At 41.6% G+C, this 24,875-nt stretch overlaps 2 protein-coding genes and 1 pseudogene across 2 annotated transcripts; 1 reads left to right on the top strand and 2 right to left on the bottom strand.

The window, feature by feature from the left end:
• Positions 1-396: 396 nt before the first annotated feature.
• LOC121780019 (protein NUCLEAR FUSION DEFECTIVE 4-like) lies at positions 397-4,047 on the bottom strand. Its single transcript, XM_042177537.1, has 2 exons — positions 3,428-4,047; positions 397-1,877 (listed from the first exon to the last, which is right to left on the bottom strand). The coding sequence occupies exons 1-2, from the start codon at positions 3,869-3,871 to the stop codon at positions 783-785; spliced, it is 1,539 nt and encodes a 512-aa protein (XP_042033471.1). The 5' UTR covers positions 3,872-4,047; the 3' UTR covers positions 397-782.
• Positions 4,048-6,731: 2,684 nt separating this feature from the next.
• Positions 6,732-7,942, bottom strand: LOC121779249 (protein MAIN-LIKE 1-like). The gene is made up of 2 exons (XM_042176565.1): positions 7,031-7,942; positions 6,732-6,746 (listed from the first exon to the last, which is right to left on the bottom strand). Exons 1-2 carry the CDS (start codon positions 7,940-7,942, stop codon positions 6,732-6,734), a joined length of 927 nt encoding a protein of 308 aa, XP_042032499.1.
• A 1,080-nt stretch (positions 7,943-9,022) lies between these two features.
• Positions 9,023-11,663, top strand: LOC121780182 (annotated as a pseudogene).
• The last annotated feature ends 13,212 nt before the right edge of the window (positions 11,664-24,875 follow it).

Raw genomic sequence — 24,875 nt, 5'->3', positions numbered from 1 at the left:
AGTAATAATGGGCCTCCCATGCCCCAATGTGACTTCGTCGCTGGTTGTTATGACTATTAAAGCATTTACCTTCGGTGTTAATATACTACCAATTTGTGTAAGAAAATCATACCAGTATTTTATTTTCCGCAGCATCCAAATATACAAAGTTTTTGATGTAGCTTACTTATCATTCACATCTCAACTTCATATAGTAAAATATTTACAAAAACTATTTATAGGTCTAAAATCCTACCATTTTCTTTTATGGAGAATTTGTTTCTACTTTCTATTCAAACTATCTTTATTTCTTAATTACAAACTAAATAATTTCTACCATTATCATCTAGATAATTCTACTACACACTACCTCACAAAAATCAAGTTTTTATCATTTGAACATACTCTTCGACAAAATAAATCAATATTCACCCTCCGATCAAATTTCAAGATATATCAATATTCAATACAAATAATTACCAAACTCAATTCTTCATCAAAAAAATTTACAAATCATATGAATACAACCACCGGAATTCTTCAGACCCAAAACATAAAAAGACCTAGACCACGTGACACTGAGAGTCCACAATTTAAAAATATATTCCACAAATAACACTACAAAAAATGCGCGAATTACATGCAGATTTACGGGTGAATATAAATCTGACAATAATAGCGATGAATTACCAACATTTGAAATCCGTTGGCAATCCACCGATAAACTATTTTATAAGCGCATATTTGGTACTACTTACCAACAGATTTGTCCTCGGACACATTTTTTTGTAGTGCAACTAAAATCAAGCCAACATCCTTGTACGCATGATCCGAGCATAAACCTTCCTCGTCTTCACAAACAACCCTAATGCCACGAGCGCCCCAAAAAGACTTACGACTGCCATAGCGAAGAAAGACGACATGAAACACTGAGTTCCACTACAAGAACTCTCATCTCCCGCATTTCTATCATATATATACCCAATAACCCTAACGGAAAATATGTACGACCCCATAGGGCTAGCAATGGCGATCGTATTGAATATTGTCCCCATATGCCGCACCCCGAATATCTCAGAGGTGATGGTAGGCATAAGCGACCACTGCGACCCGTAGCAGATGCCGACCACCACGGATCCCACGTACAGGTTTCCTGGGAAACCTGATCCAATGATGACGTGGCCAGCAGTCATGGCTGCCAGAGTCACAGTCATAAACAACGGCCTCGGGTAGCCTTTCTTGTGAAGGAAGGTGTCCGACATGAGCCCTGCCCCGACCCGGCCAAGGAAGTTCCATATGCTCCACAGTGACACTAGTGTGCTCCTCTCCACCGCGGTGTAGCCCAGGGACTCCCCGATCTGGCTGATGTTGTTGATCGTGGCAAGCCCCGACCCCATCCCGCACAACATGGCAACAAACAGCAGCCAAAAGCTCAGAGTGCGGAGAGCTTGCATGAGGTTCATCTCGTGATCATTGGTTTCGTTTGGTTTTCTTGTTTCATTGTCCACTATCAGAGGGGCCTTCAAACTGGGGAGTGAATTCTGTTTCTCTGTTTCGTGTTTGTTTGCCTTGACGGCTACGTGGAGGGGTGAGGAGAGGATGAGGAAGAGGATCGTCAGTGTGAAAACGCGCATCCAAGGGGCGAGGACCAACACATTTTCTACGATGATTAGGAGCATGACATATGCGGCAACGACCATGGAGATGAGCGAGAAGCCATTCAAGTATGTCTTATCGTGATCTGCAGAGGAAGTGTGGTGAGCTCGGACGAAGAACATGAGGGCGAGGGAGAGGAGGGATGGAACGAAGGCGAGCATGAGGAGGAATGTGGTTGGTTTTTCTGGGAATAATGTCTGGTAAACTTGTATGATAACTGCACCACTCAACCCAAGGAAGCCCTGCCAAAATTTAGATTTAGGAATTGTTACACAATCATCATGATTCATGAACATATGCCTTTGAACAATAATTAGTTAATTAATTCATATATTGTTTGTTTTTACTAGATTATTTCACGGGGGGCCGTGCAATACTAGTTAAAAAGTAAAAACTATGATCAAAGTTGTAAGCCATGTAAATGGCTAGTTTTAAAATGAAGGGGCACATATTTCAAAAATGGAACAAAACAACTGGTTATGTTGACTGCTACTAAAACTATATTATCCAAAAAATTTTGGATAAATTAGAAATGGATATTCGTAAACATGTTTATAAATAAAACCCTCTACAAATTTGAATGAATTAAATACTTATAATAGCTACTTTGAATAAGAATTTGAAGAAATCATTAAAATAGTATAGTCCATATCTCACTTGATATAGGAAATAATAATAGTGTCACCTAAAATAAGAATTTGAAGAAATCATTAAAATAGTGTAGTCGATATCTGACTTGATATAGAAAATAACAATAGCGTCACGTAAAGTAAGAGATTGGTGATGGGTCTCACAAGATGGCCCATATAGAAAAAGAAACCACTAAAATATTCTACTACCACTATTATAAGCATAAATAAGTAGGACCACTATCTTCTTCACCTGGATTTTCCCTTATGTGGTGCGAATTAATAATTTTGTTATTATCTTTAATTTTACTAAATTTGGATAACATCATGATTAATGGCAAGATTAACTTTTTTCATTTTTGTGTTTCATCCAAATCTCACTTTTTTTTTCTTAAATATAGTTCGACTATTAAACTTAAATAACAATACTGAGCTTTGGACATTATTTGCTGAAAAAATATTTAATGATAATTAATCAAATTTAATTCCCGCATGTGATGAGTTGGTGGGGTTAACTTAAAAAAAATACTACTCCACGTTATAAATACTCCACGTTATAAACAAAATAAAAATAAAAATAAAAATAAAAATAAAAATAAAAATAAAAATAAAAATAAAAATAATATGAGTCCATCCAAAAGCTATTTATATGGATATACTCCATCCACTTTAACATTCTCCTCAACAACCTTCCTTTGTTTTTGTATTAACTTGATTTATACCAACGAGGATGATTATTTATTTAAGATTTTCCTTAAAAGAAAAACATAGATAAATCTGAACAATTCTAGAATTCTTTTTGTTCTTATACAATAATTTTATTTATAAATAGAACGTATTATAATGTACTAACTAATATAGTAAAAATATAAAAAATAATAAAATTAAAAAAGATAAAAAAGAAAAATAAAAAAATCATTAAAATATATAGGATTAACTTTAATAAAAGGATTTAAATAGAAAATTGAACTATAATAGAAAATGAAATTAGACCAAGGCAATGAGTATATGTCATTCAAAATTAATTAATTTCTATTCAAGAAAAAATACTACCAAATATACTCTCTTTCCTAATTTATTTATCTCTTTTATTTTTATGAATTTATTAGTAATTTTCAATTAGACAAAAATCGGCAAAATTAGATAAATTCAACAATAATTACCTTCATAATCCCGACGACGGTGCCGCTATACGCCGGAAAATTCTCGACGGCGGTGACGACGTTCGCCGTGTTGAAGAACGTCTGCGCGTGCGCGGCGAGGAACATGAAGAGGCACACGGCCGCCACGTGCGGCTGCGGAATTGCGCCGGTGACGGCCAGCCAGAGGAAGAAGTAGCCGACCAGGCACTGCGCCGCGCCGGCGGCGTGCACGATCCAGGTCCTCGGCGCGGCGCCGCGGCGGCAGACGGCGGAGTAAAGGAGGCCGGAGAGGACGCCGGCGTTGGCGCCAATGTCCTTGAAGACGGAGATGGTGTCGAGCATGGATTGGTCGTAGTTTTGGGAGGATTTGAGGATCGGAGAGTAGATGCCGAAGGCGTAGGATGCGCCGCAGCTGCACTGGATCCAGATGCTCGCCGCCGTCGCCGTCCATTTGCTGGCCTCCATTGTTGATTTATTGTGGAGTGTGTGAATTCACTAGTGATACTTATTGTGTTTGTGTTTGTGGTTGGTGTGTTTGTGGCCGGAGGACTGTGTTCGTGGTCCCTTTATATTTTGCTTGTCAATTTCACAAATTTGTGTGTACAAGAGAGATATTTTTTATTTTTAGGTGAGTTGTGGCCAAGAGTGTGCTCGGGTTGGATTGGATCGGGTTTGACCCGTTGTATCTGAACCATGGCTTCTTCGTGTACTTATAAGTGATACGCTATGGTTTGATTTGGATTGAGGTTGACTTGTTATATCTGATCCATTGCTTCGTTTATGTATAAGTAATGTTGCTTCTGTACCGATGAAGATAAATGTTATTTTATATTTTAAGTGGTGATAATAATTCTTAGATATGAATCAACTAAACTGGAAGGATTTTGAAAACAAAAATGAGTACTAGTTGTTCTGAATTTAAGTCGCTATCAGTATAAAGTAGTTTCTCATTTATCTTATATATAAAGTAGAGTTGATGAAATACCAGACTTAGCCGAATCGGCTTGAGCCCATCCGGCTTGACCCAGTTCTAATTAACCTGACCGGGGCCCGCCAATGTGTAGATGCGCAACTGTGCATATGTGTGCGTGCATAAGGGCTCATTACCATGGGCGGACCCAAGTGGAAATGACAAAATGCTAAAGCTTTCACTAAAATATGTTTTTGATTAACTTTTCTTTTTTTATATAAAATTTTGAAATTTATTCAAAGTTTAATGCAAATTATTGTATAATAGCTCCTACAAATGATTTAAATAACATAAATATATATTACTATGAAATAAAATTTAAAAATTAAGTTCCTATCGATATTTTTTATGCATCTACCCTTTCTTATTACTAGGATCATACTCAAAATAAATATATTACTATATTATATCAAACCGAAAAAAGATCTGGTCCAATCTAATAGCATATAATAGAGTGCACCCAAGTGCATAGATAAAAACAAATGGTCCATTTCTCATACTATTATTCATGAATAGAGAAACTAACATTTCTCAATTAAGATCTATAACTTCAACCTTTAGCAATATTATTATTTGCTTTTCAAATAATAATATGCAAATCTAGATAGATAAGAAGGACGGAAAGATAGAGGACTTTGAATAAAAGTTCAAGGATATTCCAAATTACCTAAAAATAGATAGTACAATAAAAATATGACAAAAGAGTATACTAAAACATTACAACTTCTCTTGGTGGGCCAATAATTAGTATACAAGATTATACCTACACGTCCTGTTCTTATCAACAATATAGGTATATATTCCAGCTGGATATATTAAAATCAATGATAAGTGAAATTAAATCTCATTTAGCTTCGTGTCAATCTTATCATTTTCAGCCATTTAATTCAATTTATTTTCAATTAAATTAAATAGTCTTATAGGGTTGTTTGTTTGACATTTATGTAAAACGGCATTACTCAGATTAGCGTGATGGTCTCGTCTTTTAAATAATGAGATTAGGGATTTAATCCTTACCCATATGAATGGAGTATATTATTTGATCATTCGCAATCCTCAAACTATTGACAGGAGATATTTTGAGAGCACAGAAAAAAATATATAAAATAAAGTTGAGAAATCGAATACAAAAAGTTCCATCCACAAAATACATTTGTGATTCAATCATTTCAGAGTTTTATTTTTCTTTTGGGCCTACTAATTTATTGATAAATTAAAATAATAGTGTAGAAATTTTCTTTTGGGCCAACAAGTGATATAATAAATTAAAATAATAGTGTAGAAAGTTTTATTATTTATATTGAATAAATCATCCAGAACATTCTCAAATTAACAGTCCACAGCAGGGGATCCCATCCGATAACGAAAATGTACTCATATTGTTATTTCTTCCATATATGAGAAAAACGTCACCCTCGTTGGCGTGTTATTAAGTAAAAACGCAACACGGTTGGTGTTTTACAATTTCGTCTGATTTTATACAAATATAGTTTAAAGTGTAACACGCTCACTTGGTTGGCGTGTTTAACTAAAAACGCCATATGTGTTGGCGTCTTTAAATCATATATTACGCCTACTTGGTTGGCGTGTTTAGGTGAAAAACGCCATCAGCGTTGGCGTTTTTTTTAAAAACGTCATCCGGGTGGGCGTGTTAGCGTTCAACCAGATATCAGACAGAATTCTCCCAAAAACGCGAACCCTAATCACTTTTCCTCCCCAAATGCGAAAAATCTTAAGGAAACCCTTGCTCGGGTCGACGCAATCGACGATTTGATGGTGAAGATTTCGATTTTGGCTCATTCTTCCAAACATTAGTCTTCCTATTCGGTTAGTATATTTAAATTTTGACCAATATTTGATGGATTTTTATGATAGTATATATTATAGTGTAATTAATAGAAATATTTGATGGATTGTTATGATATTATATATTGTAGTATATCTAATTTTTTACCAATATTTGATGGATTGTTATAATAGTATATATTTGATGTAATTAATATCTAATTTTGACCAATTTTTGACCCACTCCACGTAATGATAAATGTAAAAATAATACATATGTATTTGTGTTTTACATTATTGCAGATAGTATGACGTGGTGTGTCAATTTATATTGGGGTGGAAAGATAATTCCCGGAGCAGTTATTTCATATGATCCTCCTTTTTCAAAAGGATTCATTATGCTGGATGAAAGTGTTTCCTATGACAAGCTTGTGGAAACAATTTGTGAAAGGATGGGGATAAACATATTTGAAAACAAAGTTCAAATAATATGGAAACGTACTATATGCGTTGGATCCGGAGTCACGTTTATAGGTACTCTACTATAAGAAGTTTGCATGCCACTAATGTTCAGTGAGAGTATGGCTACAGGAGGCCAAATTGAATTATTTGTTAAGTATTCGGCAATTACTCAACAAATAAGTCATCATGTCATAAGTTCCTCCTTCGTATAGGAGTTAATTTTTTTAAAAAAAGTCATCATGTCATAAGTTATGATGTTGGTACGTCTACGAGAGCCAAAGAATCAAGTTTCGCTGCAACACAAGATTTTGATGTTGGAGGCGTGCGTTTAAGGGACAGTGACAATTGTCATGTGGTTGATGACATTATAGGTCCTGATAAAGCCGACTTTCTTGATCCGCAATCACCTTATGATTCTGAAGATGTAAACAGTGTTTAGTCAGAATGTTTGCTTCCAATTCTGCACATGGTGCGTAGTCTATATGCACTGGATTTAGCATCTTCGGTCTTATATTTGAGATTCTCTCCCAAGCCCACAGCTGTAACAAAGTACACGCTCCCCCGACATCGCTCCTCCTAGCAAGAGCAGCTTCACATAAATTGTAGTACAAGCAAGCAAGAGTCGCACCAGTCGCACCACCCCAGCTATAGCTAGCACATCGTTCTACATCCATGAAAAATTGCAAGTAGAAAAATGGAATTTTATTTCCGGAGGCGTTCGGGATCATCAGACTACCAAGTAACAACAGACAATAAACACGAGCACGTTGAACATATATGTACTGGTCGTGTTCATCACTCAACTCAATCCTCAGTTGATTTGATAAGCTTGTCTGCATCCAAACCATTTCTTTCAGCTCAACTGTATCCGGTACAAATCCAAGATAATCTAAAGACAGTTGTATCCAATAGCTGACATCTTTAGTGGGGATGTAACCCGTCACAGCATCCCCGTCAACTTTGAGGCCCCATAAGACCTCCACGTCTTCCAAAGTCACTGTCGCTTCACCGACTGGAAAGTGAAACGTGTGAGTCTCTGGCCTCCGGCGTTCAATCAAGGCGGTAATAAGATGGTGGTCAATGTCCTTCGGTTGACCACACCTCAATATACCGCCGAACCCCATCTCGTCTACTACTGCCAATACACGGGGATGTATGGGAACATCCCAAATTATTCCTTCATATCTTCTGCAGCGGACGTCTTCTGTTTCAACTCCCGCCCATATATTATTAGAGACGTGTTGTCTCTGAAGATACAAGACGGAAGGATCCTCATGACCACATAAGAGTCTTCGACGAGAACTTGGAGATGATGACATAGTTCACCTACACAACATTCACAATTCAAATTAAACAATACACATACCTAAACAAATTTAATAATTGGATACTATTTAAGCCAATATCACAAAATGGAACACCAATATCTAATAATGCATAATACAAAAATGCACAAATTCACCTACACAACATTACACAAAATTATAACACAATTCACCTACTCAACATTAACAATTGAAACTAAACAATATACATCAACCTAAACAATTTCAATAATTTGTCATTATTGAACCCAATATCAAATAATGTAACACCTAAACCCAAATAATGCAACACCACTTTAAAACCCACATAAACCAAATCAAGTTGCCCAATTTTTAAGCTAGAACAACACTATGGTTTAGGTTTTTAATCAAATTTATACCATAACTAAACACCAATATCTCAACTATTAATGAACAATAATGTCATTCAAACAAGCCAATATGCTAAATAATAATGCAACACAATATTTCAACTCTATTTACAACCCATTACAAACCATAAATAACTATCAAACAATTACTCTAATAATGCAAAAGATAAGTATACTAACCGAAAAGTATACGAAAATGGGGAAGAATAGCACCGATTGATGGAGGGAGGGCGAAATCACATAGAAGAGGGCGAAATCGCGACGAAGAGGGCGCTGCTTGGATAAAATCGTGATGTGTGTGGTGTGAGTTTCGCGATTGGAGGAGGAGAGGCTGATATATGATTCTGTCTAAACACGCCAGCCATGTTGGCGTTTTTAATCGAAAAACGGCAGCCGTGTTGGCGTTTTTAATCGAAACACGCTCTCTTCTTTAAACACGCCAATCTTGTCGGTGTTTCTAATTATAAATCGCCAGCAGGATAGGTGAATATTTATTATATTTTATGATTTATTTTATCCAATTTTTGCTAAACACGCTAACACAGATGACGTTTTTTATTTAAACATACCAATCAAGTGGGCTTGTTACGCTTTAAACTGTATTTGAATAAAATCAGAAGAAATTGTACACGTCAACGAGGGTGGTGTTTTTCGTTATTCTAGTCGTAGACTACCCCACATATCCGATTTTGTCGAAAAAAAATCCTCAATTTCCAGCAAATCAGAGCTTCATCAATCATGGAACCAGACTACAATCCCAGCCGGAAAACTCTGATCAAGAACAAATGGGTGGCGGCGGCCGCCAGCATTTGGATCCAGTGCACCGCTGGCTCACTCTACACCTTCAGCATCTACTCCCAAGCCCTCAAATCCACCCAAAACTACGACCAATCCACGCTCACCACCATCTCCTGGTTCAAGGACGTCGGCCTCCTCTCCGGCCTCCTCTACTCCGCCACCGCCGCCCGCTGCCGCCCCTGGCTCGTGCTCCTCGCCGGCTCTCTGCAGTGCTTCGCCGGCTACTTCATGATGTGGCTGGCGGTCACCGCGGCGATTCCGCGGCCGCAGCCGGCGGTGATGTGTCTGTACATGCTGGTGGCGGCGCACGCGATGACGTTCTTCAACACGGCGAATGTGGTCACCGGCGTGCATAATTTTCCCAGCTACAGCGGCACCATTGTTGGGATCATGAAGGTAGGGTTTGGAAATTGATTAATTGATCTTATATATGTTAATGTTGAATTCATGTTTCGATAATTCGACTTGAAAGGATATGGATTCAACATCTTGAGCTGGAAAATTTAATCAAAATTTACACAACATACATGAAAAACAACATTTTTGGGGATAAACATGTTGAGTTTTTTTTAATTGTGCCATTACTCTTAAAATGCCAACTTTAGTTGAATGCATCTATTTTGTGATCAATCTTTATTTAGTAGTGTTTTTGTTTAGTAGCATTTGATTTGTAAATTGAAGTTGGAGTGAGTACTGCAATGTCTTGCTGTGTAGAAGATTGTGTAGGACAAGTGAGAATAAGTCATTCAATGTGTGATAGATTGATAGAGTTATATTATGATGGTAAAGGATATTGGTGGAGATTGATATTCTTCCTATGGAAATTTTAGAATCATGGCGATAGCACATATTTGGAAATTTGGGGAGTGGTTTAGACTTGTAGTGGTTTAGATTGTTATTGTTATTTCTAAGAAAAACAGTAAACTAATGTGGTAGTAAAATTTAGAAATGTAAAGGTGAAATAAAGACCTTTGTAATATGATAGCTAACACTAAATATTTTGTTTCCTTCATTTAGTATTTTAAGCACTAACAAGGAATGAGTGGAAATTTCATTTTTGGGTTTCTCTATATAAAATTGACGTATTTCCTACAAATTTATAACTGGGTTTGTTGAACTGCTTCTTTGTCATACTTGTTAATTTTCTATTTACCGCATTCGTTATCCTTCTTTTGATTCTATGTCCACTGAGATCTTTGAATTTTACAGGGCTTTCTTGGTCTCAGTGGAGCCATATTAATTTTAGTATATCAGACGATTTTCAAGCACAATCCGAGTTCATATATCTTGCTCCTGGCATTGCTCCCGCCAATTAATACGGTTCTGTTTATGGGTTTTGTTAGAATCTTTAGAACAAGTGAAGAAGATGAATCAAGCACTTGAATGCCTTCTCGTCTTTTGCTCTTGTTTTGGCTGCCTATCTTGCAACTGTGATAATCATCCAGAACATTCTCAAATTAACAGTATCTATACGTGCCTTGACATTTTCTCTACTTTTCATGTTGCTGTTGTCCCTATTGTTATTGCAATCCGAGCCCAGAGGTATAAGTCGTATCGGATGGTAAAGTCTTTACTCGAGCACAATCAAATGTCAGTTGATAAGGACCCAATAGATGATGATGGCACGGATACCACGGGGGACCAAGATGAGTATCATGAGCTCCCAAACGGTGCATACCAAGTTAGGGAGTCAAACAATAACAACATGTTGCATTTGAGAGAAGATGTAAATCTTATTGGAGCTATGCGAACGATCAGTTTCTGGCTTTTGTTCTTCACAACTGCTTGTTCTATGGGATCAGGACTTGCCTTGGTGAATAATATTAGCCAAATAGGCGAATCTCTTAGTTACAAGAGCATCGAGGTTAATACTTTGGTTTCACTATGGAGCATCTGGAACTTCCTGGGTCGTTTTGGATATGATATTTACTCTAGCAACCACGAGCATTGGCTATGCAATGATTGCTTTTGGTTTCCCTGGTGCTCTTTACGCCGGTTCTGTTTTGGTGGGTGTTTGCTATGGGTCACAATGGTCGTTGATGCCGACTATTGCTTCCGAATTGTTTGGGAAAGAGCATTTAGGAACAATATTTAACACCATCACTAGTGCAGGTCCTATTGGGTCTTATGTTCTCTCTATCTGGGTGGTGGGATTTCTCTACGACAAGGAAGTGGCTGGTGATGGAAATATATGCATTGGAATTCAATGTTTCAGATTCTCGTTTCTTATCATGGCAGCTGTTGCACTCTCCGGCTCTCTTGTTGCCTTGGTGTTGTTTTTCTGGACTAGAAAATTCTACAGACATGTTGTGCTCCGGAGGCTTTACCATTCTCTACGAGAGAGCAAGCGCATTGATTATGATGACTAGTACATGAAACGATTTGTGTTCCCACGCTAACTAAATAGTGATGTGCTGTATCAGTTTTCGTGAAAATACTAGGAAATGGGCAGGTCTTTTGCAGAGGCAGATTGCGTGACAGCAGAGTTCTATGAAGCTTCAACATTGTTATTGATATGCAATAGATTTGGCCTTGATTGATCGGTATCTCTTTCTTTCCCTTTTTTCTCTGATCGTTCACGTTCAAGACTGTTTGGTATTTTCAGGATCTAACCTTCCTGCTTGGAGACTGTCTAACGCGTTTCTGGTATCTTATGCTCATGGAAGAATGCTCTCGTGTCGGCTGATTCAGTTTCAATCACTCGGTAACTTTTGTGCTTCATTGTGCATAGATTTCATCTTAAAACGTAATCGGTGCCATCTAGAGTCGTTAACATCTGAGAAGTGCATATGAAAGGGAAGAAGTTCAGAACTCTGCTGGTATGATGAAATCTTTGTAAAATTGATAATTTCTGTAGAGAACTATTTGATCTTTGTCACGCCCGCATTTCCTAAGGATAGGAAGTACGGTGGACCGCGACTAGGGGGGGATAAAGAAGCGGGGAAGAAAGGGGGTAACAAGAATATTTGACCCAAAACATTTAATAAAGGAAGTTCACTTTTAAACATTGTACTTAAGACGACATTACAAAAGTTAAAGTATTCAGAGTTTAAAGGAAAACATTGTATCGGATTACAAGCAGCGGAAAGACCAAAAGACAGATGCTGCCATGTATGACGACACGACACCATCCAAAGGACCAAATAAAAATACTATTTCAGCTTTGGCTGCTCAACATCCGTCATCCCCATCGTCGCTCAACCTGCACATTAAGAAAACAACATGCAGGGCTGAGTACTTATGCACTCAGTGGACACACGCCAAAAACATAGTTTGTCATGCCATAACAGTGTAACATTGGGGTTTTGAGTATAATGAAAATAACCCAAGTACACAAAATACATTTCATAAATTCGACTGCGCAGTCATTTTCCGATATTGCCACCCTTATTCCCTCAATCATACACTATCTGATCCAAACCATGACAAGGGGCGTGGCCACACCCCAGGTCATCTAGACCGGCCAACTTGCTCTCAGATGGCACCCAGTCTCGTGTACACTAGCCTGAGGGTTCGCAGCCCAACAGACCCGAATTCGATTAAACATATGTGGTAAACCACTTCAGATAGGTTTCAAAACGAAATAATTGGCAAGACAAACAGTTCACCTCCATAAACATTTCCGGAACAAAGTCCGTATTTAAAGATAACCCACATAAAAGTAGGGTAGAAAAGCCCACCTCGATTGCTTAGCTTTTAAAACAGTTCCCTTCAACCACACTTTCCTCGAAAAAGATCACCCTTTTGAAAGATAAATAATATCATGATTAGAGTCAGAAGAGACGAGACTTTAAACGACAATGCATGATTCCTACGTGGACGACTTCAACATCTAGCACGTTACACGTACATACACTTAACAACATATTACAAAACAAACACACAAAGTCACACGTTCGAAACACACCCCGCACGCAAACGACGTACCCAAAACGCGCACACGACACACGAACACAGCACTCCAAGTCCTGGCATACCCTTACTGTGCAACGGCTCACTTGGCTCGGAAAGGTTCGGAAAAAGCTCGGAAAAAGGATCGGCGTCTCGGCCTGGCTCGGTGTCTCGGCCGCCTGGCTCGGCACCTCGGCCGACCGTCTCGGCCGCCTGGCTCGGCACCTCGGCCGACCGTCTCGGCCGCCTGGCTCGGCACCTCGGCCGCCTGGCTCGGCACCTCGGCCGACCGTCTCGGCCGCCTGGCTCGGCACCTCGGCCGCCTGTCTCGGCACAGCTCGGCACCTGTCTCGGCACAGCTCGGCACTTGTCTCGGCACAGCTCGGCACCTGTCTCGGCACAGCTCGGCACCTGTCTCGGCACAGCTCGGCACCTGTCTCGGCTCAGCTCGGCACCTGTCTCGGCACAGCTCGGCACCTCGGCCGACCATCTCGGCCGTCCGGCTCGGCACCTCGGCCGACCGTCTCGGCCGCCTGTTCGGCACCTCGGCCGACCGTCTCGGCCGTCCGGCTCGGCACCTCGGCCGACCACCTCGGCCGTCTGCTCGGCGCCTAATTTACACCCCTTTTCCTCTGACCCCCGATTCTCAAACCCTATACGACAAACACACCACGCATTCTACATCCCAAAACACACCCAAACACCTGGGATCATCCCTTCCAGACTCTCCACAAATCTGCCCTAGGCTGAACCCAACAACTCTCGGCCAACACACACGAAAACTCTCGAACCAAACACTGATTCCTCCGAGCCATCTCTTGGCCAAACACACCCACATTCATCACAAAAACCTATCACTCAGAAACACGCCACTTGCACATGAAAACATCTCCCAAAAACATACAACTCGCGAAACTGCGCAGTTTACTTGCAAAAATCATAATAAAATCATACGACATCCAATGAAGCTGAAATTTACACACCACACAAAGGACACATTAACCTTTACACAGTTCAAAATTCGTACCCAACGGAGATCGTTTGCTTAGTTAAAAAAGGGTCGGAACCCACTGTCAGTTACCAACAAAGACATGCTTCACACAGACACATCATCCCACAACCTATTCAGCACCTAAACCCTCCAAAACGTCCTATATGCATGAGGTTTCGAAAATTAACAAGGGTTAGGGGTTACCTTTCTCCGAATAGTTCGAAACGTAGGTCAAAGCTTCCCTACTCCGATTTCAAAACGGTACGCGAGAGTTTGCTACCTTAATGAAATCAGGAATCAATGAGAGGGAGTAAGAGGGAAGGTAAAAACCGAGAGGGAGAAGAAGGGAGACTTACCAGAGAGAGAGTAACTTTGCGAGAGAGAGAACGAGCGAGAGAATGAGAGAGACCGAAGAGGGAAAGAGATTGGAAAAGAGGAAAAGAATCGGTTAAGAGGGAGTGGGGGAGGTTGAGAAATTAGTGGGGAGAGGGGGAGGGGTTTTTTTTTGAAAAGCCGAGAGAATTAGGGAGGGAGGAATTTAATTTGTTATTTAGGATTTTAATTCTAGCTTAATTAGTTAATCACTTTTAATGCTAGGTAAAAACACCCCATCCGCAACAATAGTGTAAAGCAATTAATATTTCCACACCATATATCAAGCACAACACATAAGACATTCATTAAATTAAAGAACCAAAAACCACAAGATCTCGGATATTACATTCCTCCCACCTTAACAAAATTTCGTCCCGAAATTTGTTAGATCACTCAAACAGCTCTGGAAACCTCTCTCTCATCTTATCTTCTAATTCCCATGTTGCTTCTTCGATTCCATGATTCCTCCACCGTACTTTCACCGAAGCGATTGACTTATTCCTCAATTCTTGCACTCTTCGATCCACAATGGCCTCGGGCTTCTCCTCATAGCTTAGATCGGGATTTAGGACCATCATTTCTTCTTGGTGAACGATGTGTGTGGGGTCATACACATACTTCCTCAATTGTGACACATGGAAGACGTTGTGCACATTTCCGAAGCTTGGTGGTAGGGCCAATCTGTATGCTACCACGCCGACTCTATCCAAAATCTCGTATGGACCGATAAATCGGGGTCTCAGCTTTCCCCTCACTCCAAAACGAGTTATTCCCTTAGAAGGGGAAACTTTCAGAAAGACCTTTTCCCCGACCTCGAACTGTAACTCGGTCCTTCGAACATCCGCATAAGATTTCTGTCGATCTTGTGCCTCCTTGATCCTCCCACGGATTTGTCGGACAATCTCTATCATCTCTTCTACAGAGTCTGGTCCGAGAATTCTTCTCTCACCCACTTCATCCCAATAAAGTGGCGATCTACACTTCTTTCCATACAAGGCCTCATATGGAGCCATCTTGATAGTCGCCTGGTAACTATTATTGTAAGCGAACTCTACCAAGGGCAACACTTCTTCCCAACCTACGCCTCGATCTAGCACCACGGCTCGTAGCATGTCCTCCAATGCTTGTATCGTTCTCTCCGACTGCCCGTCGGTTTGCGGGTGGAACGCTGTACTGAAATTCAACTTAGTCCCCAACTCGCGCTGCAGGCTTGTCCAAAATCTAGAAGTGAATTTAGCATCACGATCAGATGTGATTGTCGCTGGGACTCCATGCAAGCGTATAATTTCCCGTACATATACCTTAGCCAACTGATCGGATCCATAAGTGGCACGAACCGGCACAAAATGGGCAGATTTGGTGAGGCGATCTATAATCACCCAAATCACCGTGTTCCCTCGCTGGGATTTTGGCAGTCCTATCACAAAGTCCATTGCAATATGTTCCCACTTCCATTCCGGAATCTCGAGGGGTTGCAATTTCCCATAGGGCCGTTGGTGTAGCGCCTTTACTTGTTGACATGCTAGGCATCTCTCCACAAATGCCGCAACATGCTTTTTCATACCGTTCCACCAAAACTGTCTTTTCAAGTCTTGATACATTTTGGTGCTCCCTGGATGAGCAGCGTATGGGGTTTCATGTGCTTCTCTCATGATTTCCATCCTCAGGCCTTCATCCTTAGGCACACACAACCTTCCCTTGTAGGTGAGACCATTATCCGCTGCCTCACGAAAATTTCCGAGTTCACCCGTCCTCACTTCTGAGCGAATCTTTTCTAGTAACGTATCTCGCCGTTGAGCTTCTACAATTCTGGCTCTTAAGTCGGGTTCCATCACCAACGTGGCTACTATCCCTTCCACAGTCTCGGGCATTCTCACCACTTCCAAGCGCATCTTACTGAACTCTTGGATTATACTCTCTTCGATAGTAAGAAAGGTGGCCAGCTGAGATTGAGACTTCCTACTAAGAGCATCGGCCACTACGTTTGCTTTTCCCGGATGGTAATTTATACCACAATCGTAGTCCTTTACCAACTCGAGCCACCTACGTTGGCGCATGTTCAACTCCTTTTGCTCAAAGAAGTACTTTAGACTCTTATGGTCCGTGTATATCTCACAACGGACTCCATAAAGATGATGTCTCCAGATCTTCAAAGCATGTACCACAACTGCCAGTTCCAAGTCATGCGTCGGATAATTCAGTTCATGGGGCTTCAATTGTCTCGATGCATATGCAATCACTTTCCCCTTCTGCATAAGCACACATCCCAGTCCCACCTTCGACGCATCCGTATATACCGCATAGTCAGTCTCTGGCTCCGGCACAGCTAGGATTGGTGCGGTGGTCAATTTCTCCTTCAACAACTGAAAGCTCGCCTCACATTCTGGCGTCCAAATCATCTTGACTCCCTTTTTCAGTTGTTGCGTCATTGGCCTTGCTATCTTCGAGAATCCCTCGATGAATCTTCGATAATAGCCCGCCAGTCCTAAAAAGCTTCGGATTTCGTTTTGTGTAGAAGGTGACTTCCACTCCTGCACCGCTTCTACCTTGGCCGGATCTACACGAATTCCATCTGAAGTTACTACATGTCCAAGAAAATTTACTTCCTTGAGCCAAAACTCGCATTTACTGAACTTGGCATATAGTTTCTCGTCCCTTAGAGTTGCTAGGACGGTTCTCAAGTGCTCTTTGTGCTCCTCCTCGTTCTTTGAGTAAACAAGCACGTCATCGATGAAAACCAGGACAAACCGATCCAGAAATGGATGGAACACGCGGTTCATAAGGTCCATGAACACTGCCGGGGCGTTCGTCAGTCCAAAAGGCATTACAACGAACTCATAATGACCATATCTTGTTCGAAAAGCTGTCTTGGGTACATCTTCTCGCCGAACCCTCAGCTGATGGTACCCAGACCTCAAATCCATCTTAGAGAAGACTCCTGCCCCTCGAAGTTGGTCAAACAAGTCGTCTATCCTTGGTAGTGGATACTTGTTCTTCAGCGTTAGTTTGTTTAGCTCCCGGTAGTCGATGCACATCCTCATCGTTCCATCCTTCTTCTTTACGAACAACACTGGTGCTCCCCATGGTGACACGCTAGGTCTAATGAATCCCAATTCCAGTAGCTCTTGCAGTTGCACCTTAAGCTCCTCCAACTCTTTTGGCGCCATTCTATAAGGTGCTTTTGATATTGGTGCCGATCCGGGCTCCAGATCGATCGTGAATTCTACTTGCCTGTCGGGTGGGGGTCCCGGCAATGCATCGGGGAAGACATCGGGATATTCACTCACTATCGCCACATCTTCTATCTTCCTGTCTTTCTTCTCCTCCCCATTCAAATAAACAAGGTACGCTGGACATCCCTTCCTCATCATTGTAGTGGCTTGCAGCGCAGAGATAATGGACTTGCGTCGGCTCATTGGGACTCCGTGAAACTTCATCGGCTCTTTTCCGGGGGTTTCAAACGAAATTTTCCTTTCTCTACAATGAAGGGTAACGTGGTTCTCCGCTAACCAATCCATACCCAAGATTATGTCTACGCTACCCATCGTCATTACTTGCAAATTATAAGCCACTAAACTGAGTTCACCTATTCCAAAGTTCACACATGCACAAGATCGGGATATATCTATAGCCCCGCCTACCGGTGAGGTCACACTCATAGTGGGTTCGGTCTTAACAGTAGGTAATTCCAAAGTATCCACACAAGACGTTGATATAAAGGAATGCGACGCACCCGTATCAAACAAGACAACTATAGGCATATTGAGAAGTGTGCCCATACCTGCCAAGTTTCCTTGCTCAAAGGTTTCTTTCCCGTTTGCCGGCTGTTTCCCCTTCAAGGCGTAGGCCCTTGCTTGCGATGGTAATCCTTGGCGGCGTTGTTGCGGTGGAGGTGCAGGTAGTGCCTGGGATTGTGGACGGAAACCTAGCTGGTTCTGTCTCGTTCCCGTTCCCATGTGCTTGTTTGGGCAATTTCGGATGTAGTGGCCACTCCCACCACAGTTGAAGCACCTAGGGTCTCGACACTCCCCGGCGTGGTACTTGAAGCACCTCCCACATTGAGGGTTCCTCGGCGGAAAGTTTGCCCTCGGTTGGAAAGTATTCTGCCTCCCGCCATTGTAGGGTGGGTTCCTCATGTGTTGTGGCCTCTTACCACCATACTGAGCCTGGTCACCATCCCACCTCCTCTTCTCTTGGTGGCCCGGCTGAGCTTGTAGAGGTGTCGCGTTTGTTGTTGCCACAACTCTTGGCTTAGGGAGTGCATCTTCCACGTCCAGTGCACAAGTCAAGATCTCCGAGTAGGAGAGTTCTCCTCGACAGGCCAATGCGGCCTTTATCTCATCTCTGAGCCCGGCCCGGAACTTCACCGCTCATTTCTCATCGGTGTCCATCAACTCGGGCGCATATCGTGCCATCTGCGCGAGGGCTCGGTCATACTCGGTTACAGTCATTCGGCCTTGGCTTAGTGTGTGGAACTCTACCACCTTGGCCCGTCTGTACGTCTTTGGAACATACTTGTTATCGATCTCTACTTTAAACTCCTCCCATGTTAGCGCCTCCAGGCGTGCAGGATCCATAGTTCTCTGCCGAGTCTCCCACCAGTAATCGGCAGCACCTAACAGTTGAAAGGTAGCACCAGCAATGCGCTCCCTATCTGTGCACTCCATGACCCTGAAGATACGCTCGAGGCCGCGTATCCACTCTTCCGCTTTGGATGGGTCTCCTTGTCCGTCAAATTTTGGGGGATTCTGCCTTGAGAACGTAACTATGAATCTTTCTTGTTGAGGCGGGGGTGGAGGTGGTGGTGGCGGTGGTGGTGGAGGTGGTGCCTCCACGTGGGGTTCTTGTCGTGGTTGGCGTGCACGTCTTGGCGGCATTCTGATTCAATATCCAAAAAGGTTTACTACAATTCTCATCCAAAATTACCACTTTCTCAAAATTTTCTTATAAAACCTTCATGTAGTATAAGATGCAACACATAGGATATAAATCAAAATCAAAATTCTCATTAAAAGAAAGAAGGCCAACATTGTTCCCAAGAGCAGATCGTACAGAAAGCAAAAACTGAAAAGACAACGAACTATTCTAATTCTAGACTACGACTCTATCATCCTCATCCATAGGCCCTTCCTCCGGGTCTTCGTCGTCGTCCTCCTCGGAGTTCCCTGGCAGAGCCTCCTCATAAACATCTTCATACCCTTGTTCACCCTCGTACATGCTCACATACTTGTCCTGATACACGACCCTCTCTTCCACCTCCTGTGGGGGCTGCTCCTCTCGAGAGTCCACCAGTGCACAATACACGGCTTTCCGAAAGCCAGCCATGTCACCCACCATGTCATCGGTAGCGGGCTCATGCCACGTGTACCTCCTCGCCGTTCTTTCGGCCCACTCCTTCCAGCTATCGGGAAGCAAATCTATTAGCTTCTCAATGCCGTCATGCTCTGTCACTCCGAACTCCTGAGCTGCCCTCCAGAGGGTGTCGAAGTGTGCCACGAACTCGATCAACGGTACATGATCCTTCTTCCGGTACACTCTATAATCTCTGAGCACCCTCTGTGCCCTAAGTCTATCGCGATCACTCCGTCGCGGGGTTCGGAACATACGCGCCATCTATAGAAAAAAACAGAAACAACCGCCTCGCGTATAAAAACAGAGTACATAACCGAAGAAGAGAGAGAGAGAGAGAGTATGCACGTATCGCTGTTCTAACCCAAACCCGCTGGTGTTCAAAGGCCAAAAGCTCTTATCTATCATAGGTCCAAGAAGCACTAGTGAAATTCTATCACGTCTAAGTTCAAACATTCAAAAGGCCAACACATACTCACATAAAAGCTCACATCAACATTCACGTCATCATATCATCACACATCGGCCACATGCTTTCATATAAGTTCATCATACATCAACAGTTCATAACACCATAACAGTTCATAGCTCAAATAATTTCCAACTTTTCCACATCACGTTGTACCCTTCCACATGTCTCAACATTTACTTAAACTTTACATAAAAATCATTTTCAACACCAAAATCACAATTTCCTCCACTTCCATATACTTTCCAAAATTTCGAAATTTTCATTACCTCATTTCAGGTTGAGTGCGATGAGTCGGATGTTGAGCCAATGACACTTTTGAAAACTTACTCCAGTCAGAAAAAGATTATTATTTTTTTTTTTTTTTTTTTTTTTTTTTTGGGTCCAGAGCAGAAAGAGAAAACCTGGGCTCTGATACCACTCTGTCACGCCCGCATTTCCTAAGGATAGGAAGTACGGTGGACCGCGACTAGGGGGGGGGGGATAAAGAAGCGGGGAAGAAAGGGGGTAACAAGAATATTTGACCCAAAACATTTAATAAAGGAAGTTCACTTTTAAACATTGTACTTAAGACGACATTACAAAAGTTAAAGTATTCAGAGTTTAAAGGAAAACATTGTATCGGATTACAAGCAGCGGAAAGACCAAAAGACAGATGCTGCCATGTATGACGACACGACACCATCCAAAGGACCAAATAAAAATACTATTTCAGCTTTGGCTGCTCAACATCCGTCATCCCCATCGTCGCTCAACCTGCACATTAAGAAAACAACATGCAGGGCTGAGTACTTATGCACTCAGTGGACACACGCCAAAAACATAGTTTGTCATGCCATAACAGTGTAACATTGGGGTTTTGAGTATAATGAAAATAACCCAAGTACACAAAATACATTTCATAAATTCGACTGCGCAGTCATTTTCCGATATTGCCACCCTTATTCCCTCAATCATACACTATCTGATCCAAACCATGACAAGGGGCGTGGCCACACCCCAGGTCATCTAGACCGGCCAACTTGCTCTCAGATGGCACCCAGTCTCGTGTACACTAGCCTGAGGGTTCGCAGCCCAACAGACCCGAATTCGATTAAACATATGTGGTAAACCACTTCAGATAGGTTTCAAAACGAAATAATTGGCAAGACAAACAGTTCACCTCCATAAACATTTCCGGAACAAAGTCCGTATTTAAAGATAACCCACATAAAAGTAGGGTAGAAAAGCCCACCTCGATTGCTTAGCTTTTAAAACAGTTCCCTTCAACCACACTTTCCTCGAAAAAGATCACCCTTTTGAAAGATAAATAATATCATGATTAGAGTCAGAAGAGACGAGACTTTAAACGACAATGCATGATTCCTACGTGGACGACTTCAACATCTAGCACGTTACACGTACATACACTTAACAACATATTACAAAACAAACACACAAAGTCACACGTTCGAAACACACCCCGCACGCAAACGACGTACCCAAAACGCGCACACGACACACGAACACAGCACTCCAAGTCCTGGCATACCCTTACTGTGCAACGGCTCACTTGGCTCGGAAAGGTTCGGAAAAAGCTCGGAAAAAGGATCGGCGTCTCGGCCTGGCTCGGTGTCTCGGCCGCCTGGCTCGGCACCTCGGCCGACCGTCTCGGCCGCCTGGCTCGGCACCTCGGCCGACCGTCTCGGCCGCCTGGCTCGGCACCTCGGCCGCCTGGCTCGGCACCTCGGCCGACCGTCTCGGCCGCCTGGCTCGGCACCTCGGCCGCCTGTCTCGGCACAGCTCGGCACCTGTCTCGGCACAGCTCGGCACTTGTCTCGGCACAGCTCGGCACCTGTCTCGGCACAGCTCGGCACCTGTCTCGGCACAGCTCGGCACCTGTCTCGGCTCAGCTCGGCACCTGTCTCGGCACAGCTCGGCACCTCGGCCGACCATCTCGGCCGTCCGGCTCGGCACCTCGGCCGACCGTCTCGGCCGCCTGTTCGGCACCTCGGCCGACCGTCTCGGCCGCCTGTTCGGCACCTCGGCCGACCGTCTCGGCCGTCCGGCTCGGCACCTCGACCGACCGTCTCGGCCGTCCGGCTCGGCACCTCGGCCGACCACCTCGGCCGTCTGCTCGGCGCCTAATTTACACCCCTTTTCCTCTGACCCCCGATTCTCAAACCCTATACGACAAACACACCACGCATTCTACATCCCAAAACACACCCAAACACCTGGGATCATCCCTTCCAGACTCTCCACAAATCTGCCCTAGGCTGAACCCAACAACTCTCGGCCAACACACACGAAAACTCTCGAACCAAACACTGATTCCTCCGAGCCATCTCTTGGCCAAACACACCCACATTCATCACAAAAACCTATCACTCAGAAACACGCCACTTGCACATGAAAACATCTCCCAAAAACATACAACTCGCGAAACTGCGCAGTTTACTTGCAAAAATCATAATAAAATCATACGACATCCAATGAAGCTGAAATTTACACACCACACAAAGGACACATTAACCTTTACACAGTTCAAAATTCGTACCCAACGGAGATCGTTTGCTTAGTTAAAAAGGGGTCGGAACCCACTGTCAGTTACCAACAAAGACATGCTTCACACAGACACATCATCCCACAACCTATTCAGCACCTAAACCCTCCAAAACGTCCTATATGCATGAGGTTTCGAAAATTAACAAGGGTTAGGGGTTACCTTTCTCCGAATAGTTCGAAACGTAGGTCAAAGCTTCCCTACTCCGATTTCAAAACGGTACGCGAGAGTTTGCTACCTTAATGAAATCAGGAATCAATGAGAGGGAGTAAGAGGGAAGGTAAAAACCGAGAGGGAGAAGAAGGGAGACTTACCAGAGAGAGAGTAACTTTGCGAGAGAGAGAGCGAGCGAGAGAATGAGAGAGACCGAAGAGGGAAAGAGATTGGAAAAGAGGAAAAGAATCGGTTAAGAGGGAGTGGGGGAGGTTGAGAAATTAGTGGGGAGAGGGGGAGGGGTTTTTTTTGAAAAGCCGAGAGAATTAGGGAGGGAGGAATTTAATTTGTTATTTAGGATTTTAATTCTAGCTTAATTAGTTAATCACTTTTAATGCTAGGTAAAAACACCCCATCCGCAACAATAGTGTAAAGCAATTAATATTTCCACACCATATATCAAGCACAACACATAAGACATTCATTAAATTAAAGAACCAAAAACCACAAGATCTCGGATATTACAATCTTATTTCTTGACTTTGATGAGGATAGTATATACATTTGAAGGTGAATAAAAACATACATTAAAATTTTGAGAATGTTTCTTCTATTCATCAGCAAGCAATCTTGATGATATTACTACATTTATTCTTCTTTTTGAGGTAATTATATATTCTTCTATAAAAGGTTTATCATAAAAAAATGCACTTATAAGTATGGATAAAATGATTGCGTCGTATATTAATCATCATTCATACTTTTTAGTATATGAAAGTTTCAAGAATCCACTTAATAACTATAGCATACAAAAAGTATTAAGAAAAACAAAAATTGATCATTCAATTAATTTAAAATATGTACAATATTAGTTTTTTCTTTTTCTTTTTCGTTTTGCATTTTCATTTTCTTTTTCCAGCTTATTAGATAAGATTATATAAACACCTGTTTTAATTTAATTCAATAACTTCATTTTTATCAATAGTATGACAGATCAAATAAAAATACTTGGATCAAAATAACATTGTCTATGTTTCATCTTCACCAAGTTCTCCAGGTGCAATTTATTTTTGTTGGGGATGTGGGTGAAAAATATTGATAAATTGATATACCGTACGTATTATACTGGAGTACTACTGTATGAGTAAGTTCAGATATGATAATTGCATAAAATATTGATGTCGCATTACACTTGTGCACATCATACCACAATATATACTGAAATATATGAGGCATGAGATACATCGAATACCGATATTTTGATATAAACAATAGTATTATACTTATGTTGCGAAATAAAATTAGTGTTATTTCTATTTTTGAAAATTTTCTCGCCACTTTTTTCTGTTCTCTCACCCATTTTATTCGTTTTCTTTCCTCCAACTTTACTAATCCTCATTTAAAACTTGTAACATTCATAAACAAAATTATTTTCATGGCACGTGGACTACAATAGTTGTTAGTATTATGTTCAAAAGAAGTGGGACGAATGTAAAAAAAATGAACCAATATATTATTTTCATGGCACGGCACGTGGACTACAATAGTTGTTAGTATTATGTTCAAAAGAAGTGGGACGAATGTAAAAAAAATGAACCAATATATATGGGCCTCAATTTTCTAGTTTTATTATTTTCCTAATTGAAAATTAAAGACAATTGGTAAGTATAATTAGCAAGGTCATCACAAACACAAAAGAGGTAAATTAGATAAAATGATGATATATTTATAAAAAAAAACTAGATGGATCCAATTTCTTAATGTCTTGCCAATGAAAAGTGACTAAGTTGATAGATTATGTACAAATTGATTAGATTTGACCACTAAAAAATAGTATTACAAAGATCTATTGACACATTGTTGATATTCCTAAATTGTGTAGAAGAATGAGGACAAATTGTTGACTCAACAAACTTGGACTCGATACGACGTCGTAGAGCGTGAACTCACTGAAATCCACCACAAAAGAATTTCCCCCTCTTTAA

The sequence above is a fragment of the Salvia splendens genome, chromosome 19, assembly GCF_004379255.2.
Source record: "Salvia splendens isolate huo1 chromosome 19, SspV2, whole genome shotgun sequence".
NCBI classification, from domain to species: Eukaryota; Viridiplantae; Streptophyta; class Magnoliopsida; order Lamiales; family Lamiaceae; genus Salvia; species Salvia splendens.
Note: the sequence above shows the minus strand (reverse complement) of the source record. Positions and strands in the feature narration are given on the sequence as shown.

What these genes read in the sequence shown, in the direction of transcription:
- LOC121780019 (XM_042177537.1), bottom strand. Translation starts at nt 3,871, where the DNA reads ATGGAGGCCAGCAAATGGACGGCGACGGCGGCGAGCATCTGGATCCAG. An exon ending in CCGTCGTCGGGATTATGAAG is followed by an intron (nt 1,878 to 3,427) that starts GTAATTATTGTT and finishes AAATTTTGGCAG; the next exon opens with GGCTTCCTTGGGTTGAGTGG.
- LOC121779249 (XM_042176565.1), bottom strand. Translation starts at nt 7,942, where the DNA reads ATGTCATCATCTCCAAGTTCTCGTCGAAGACTCTTATGTGGTCATGAG.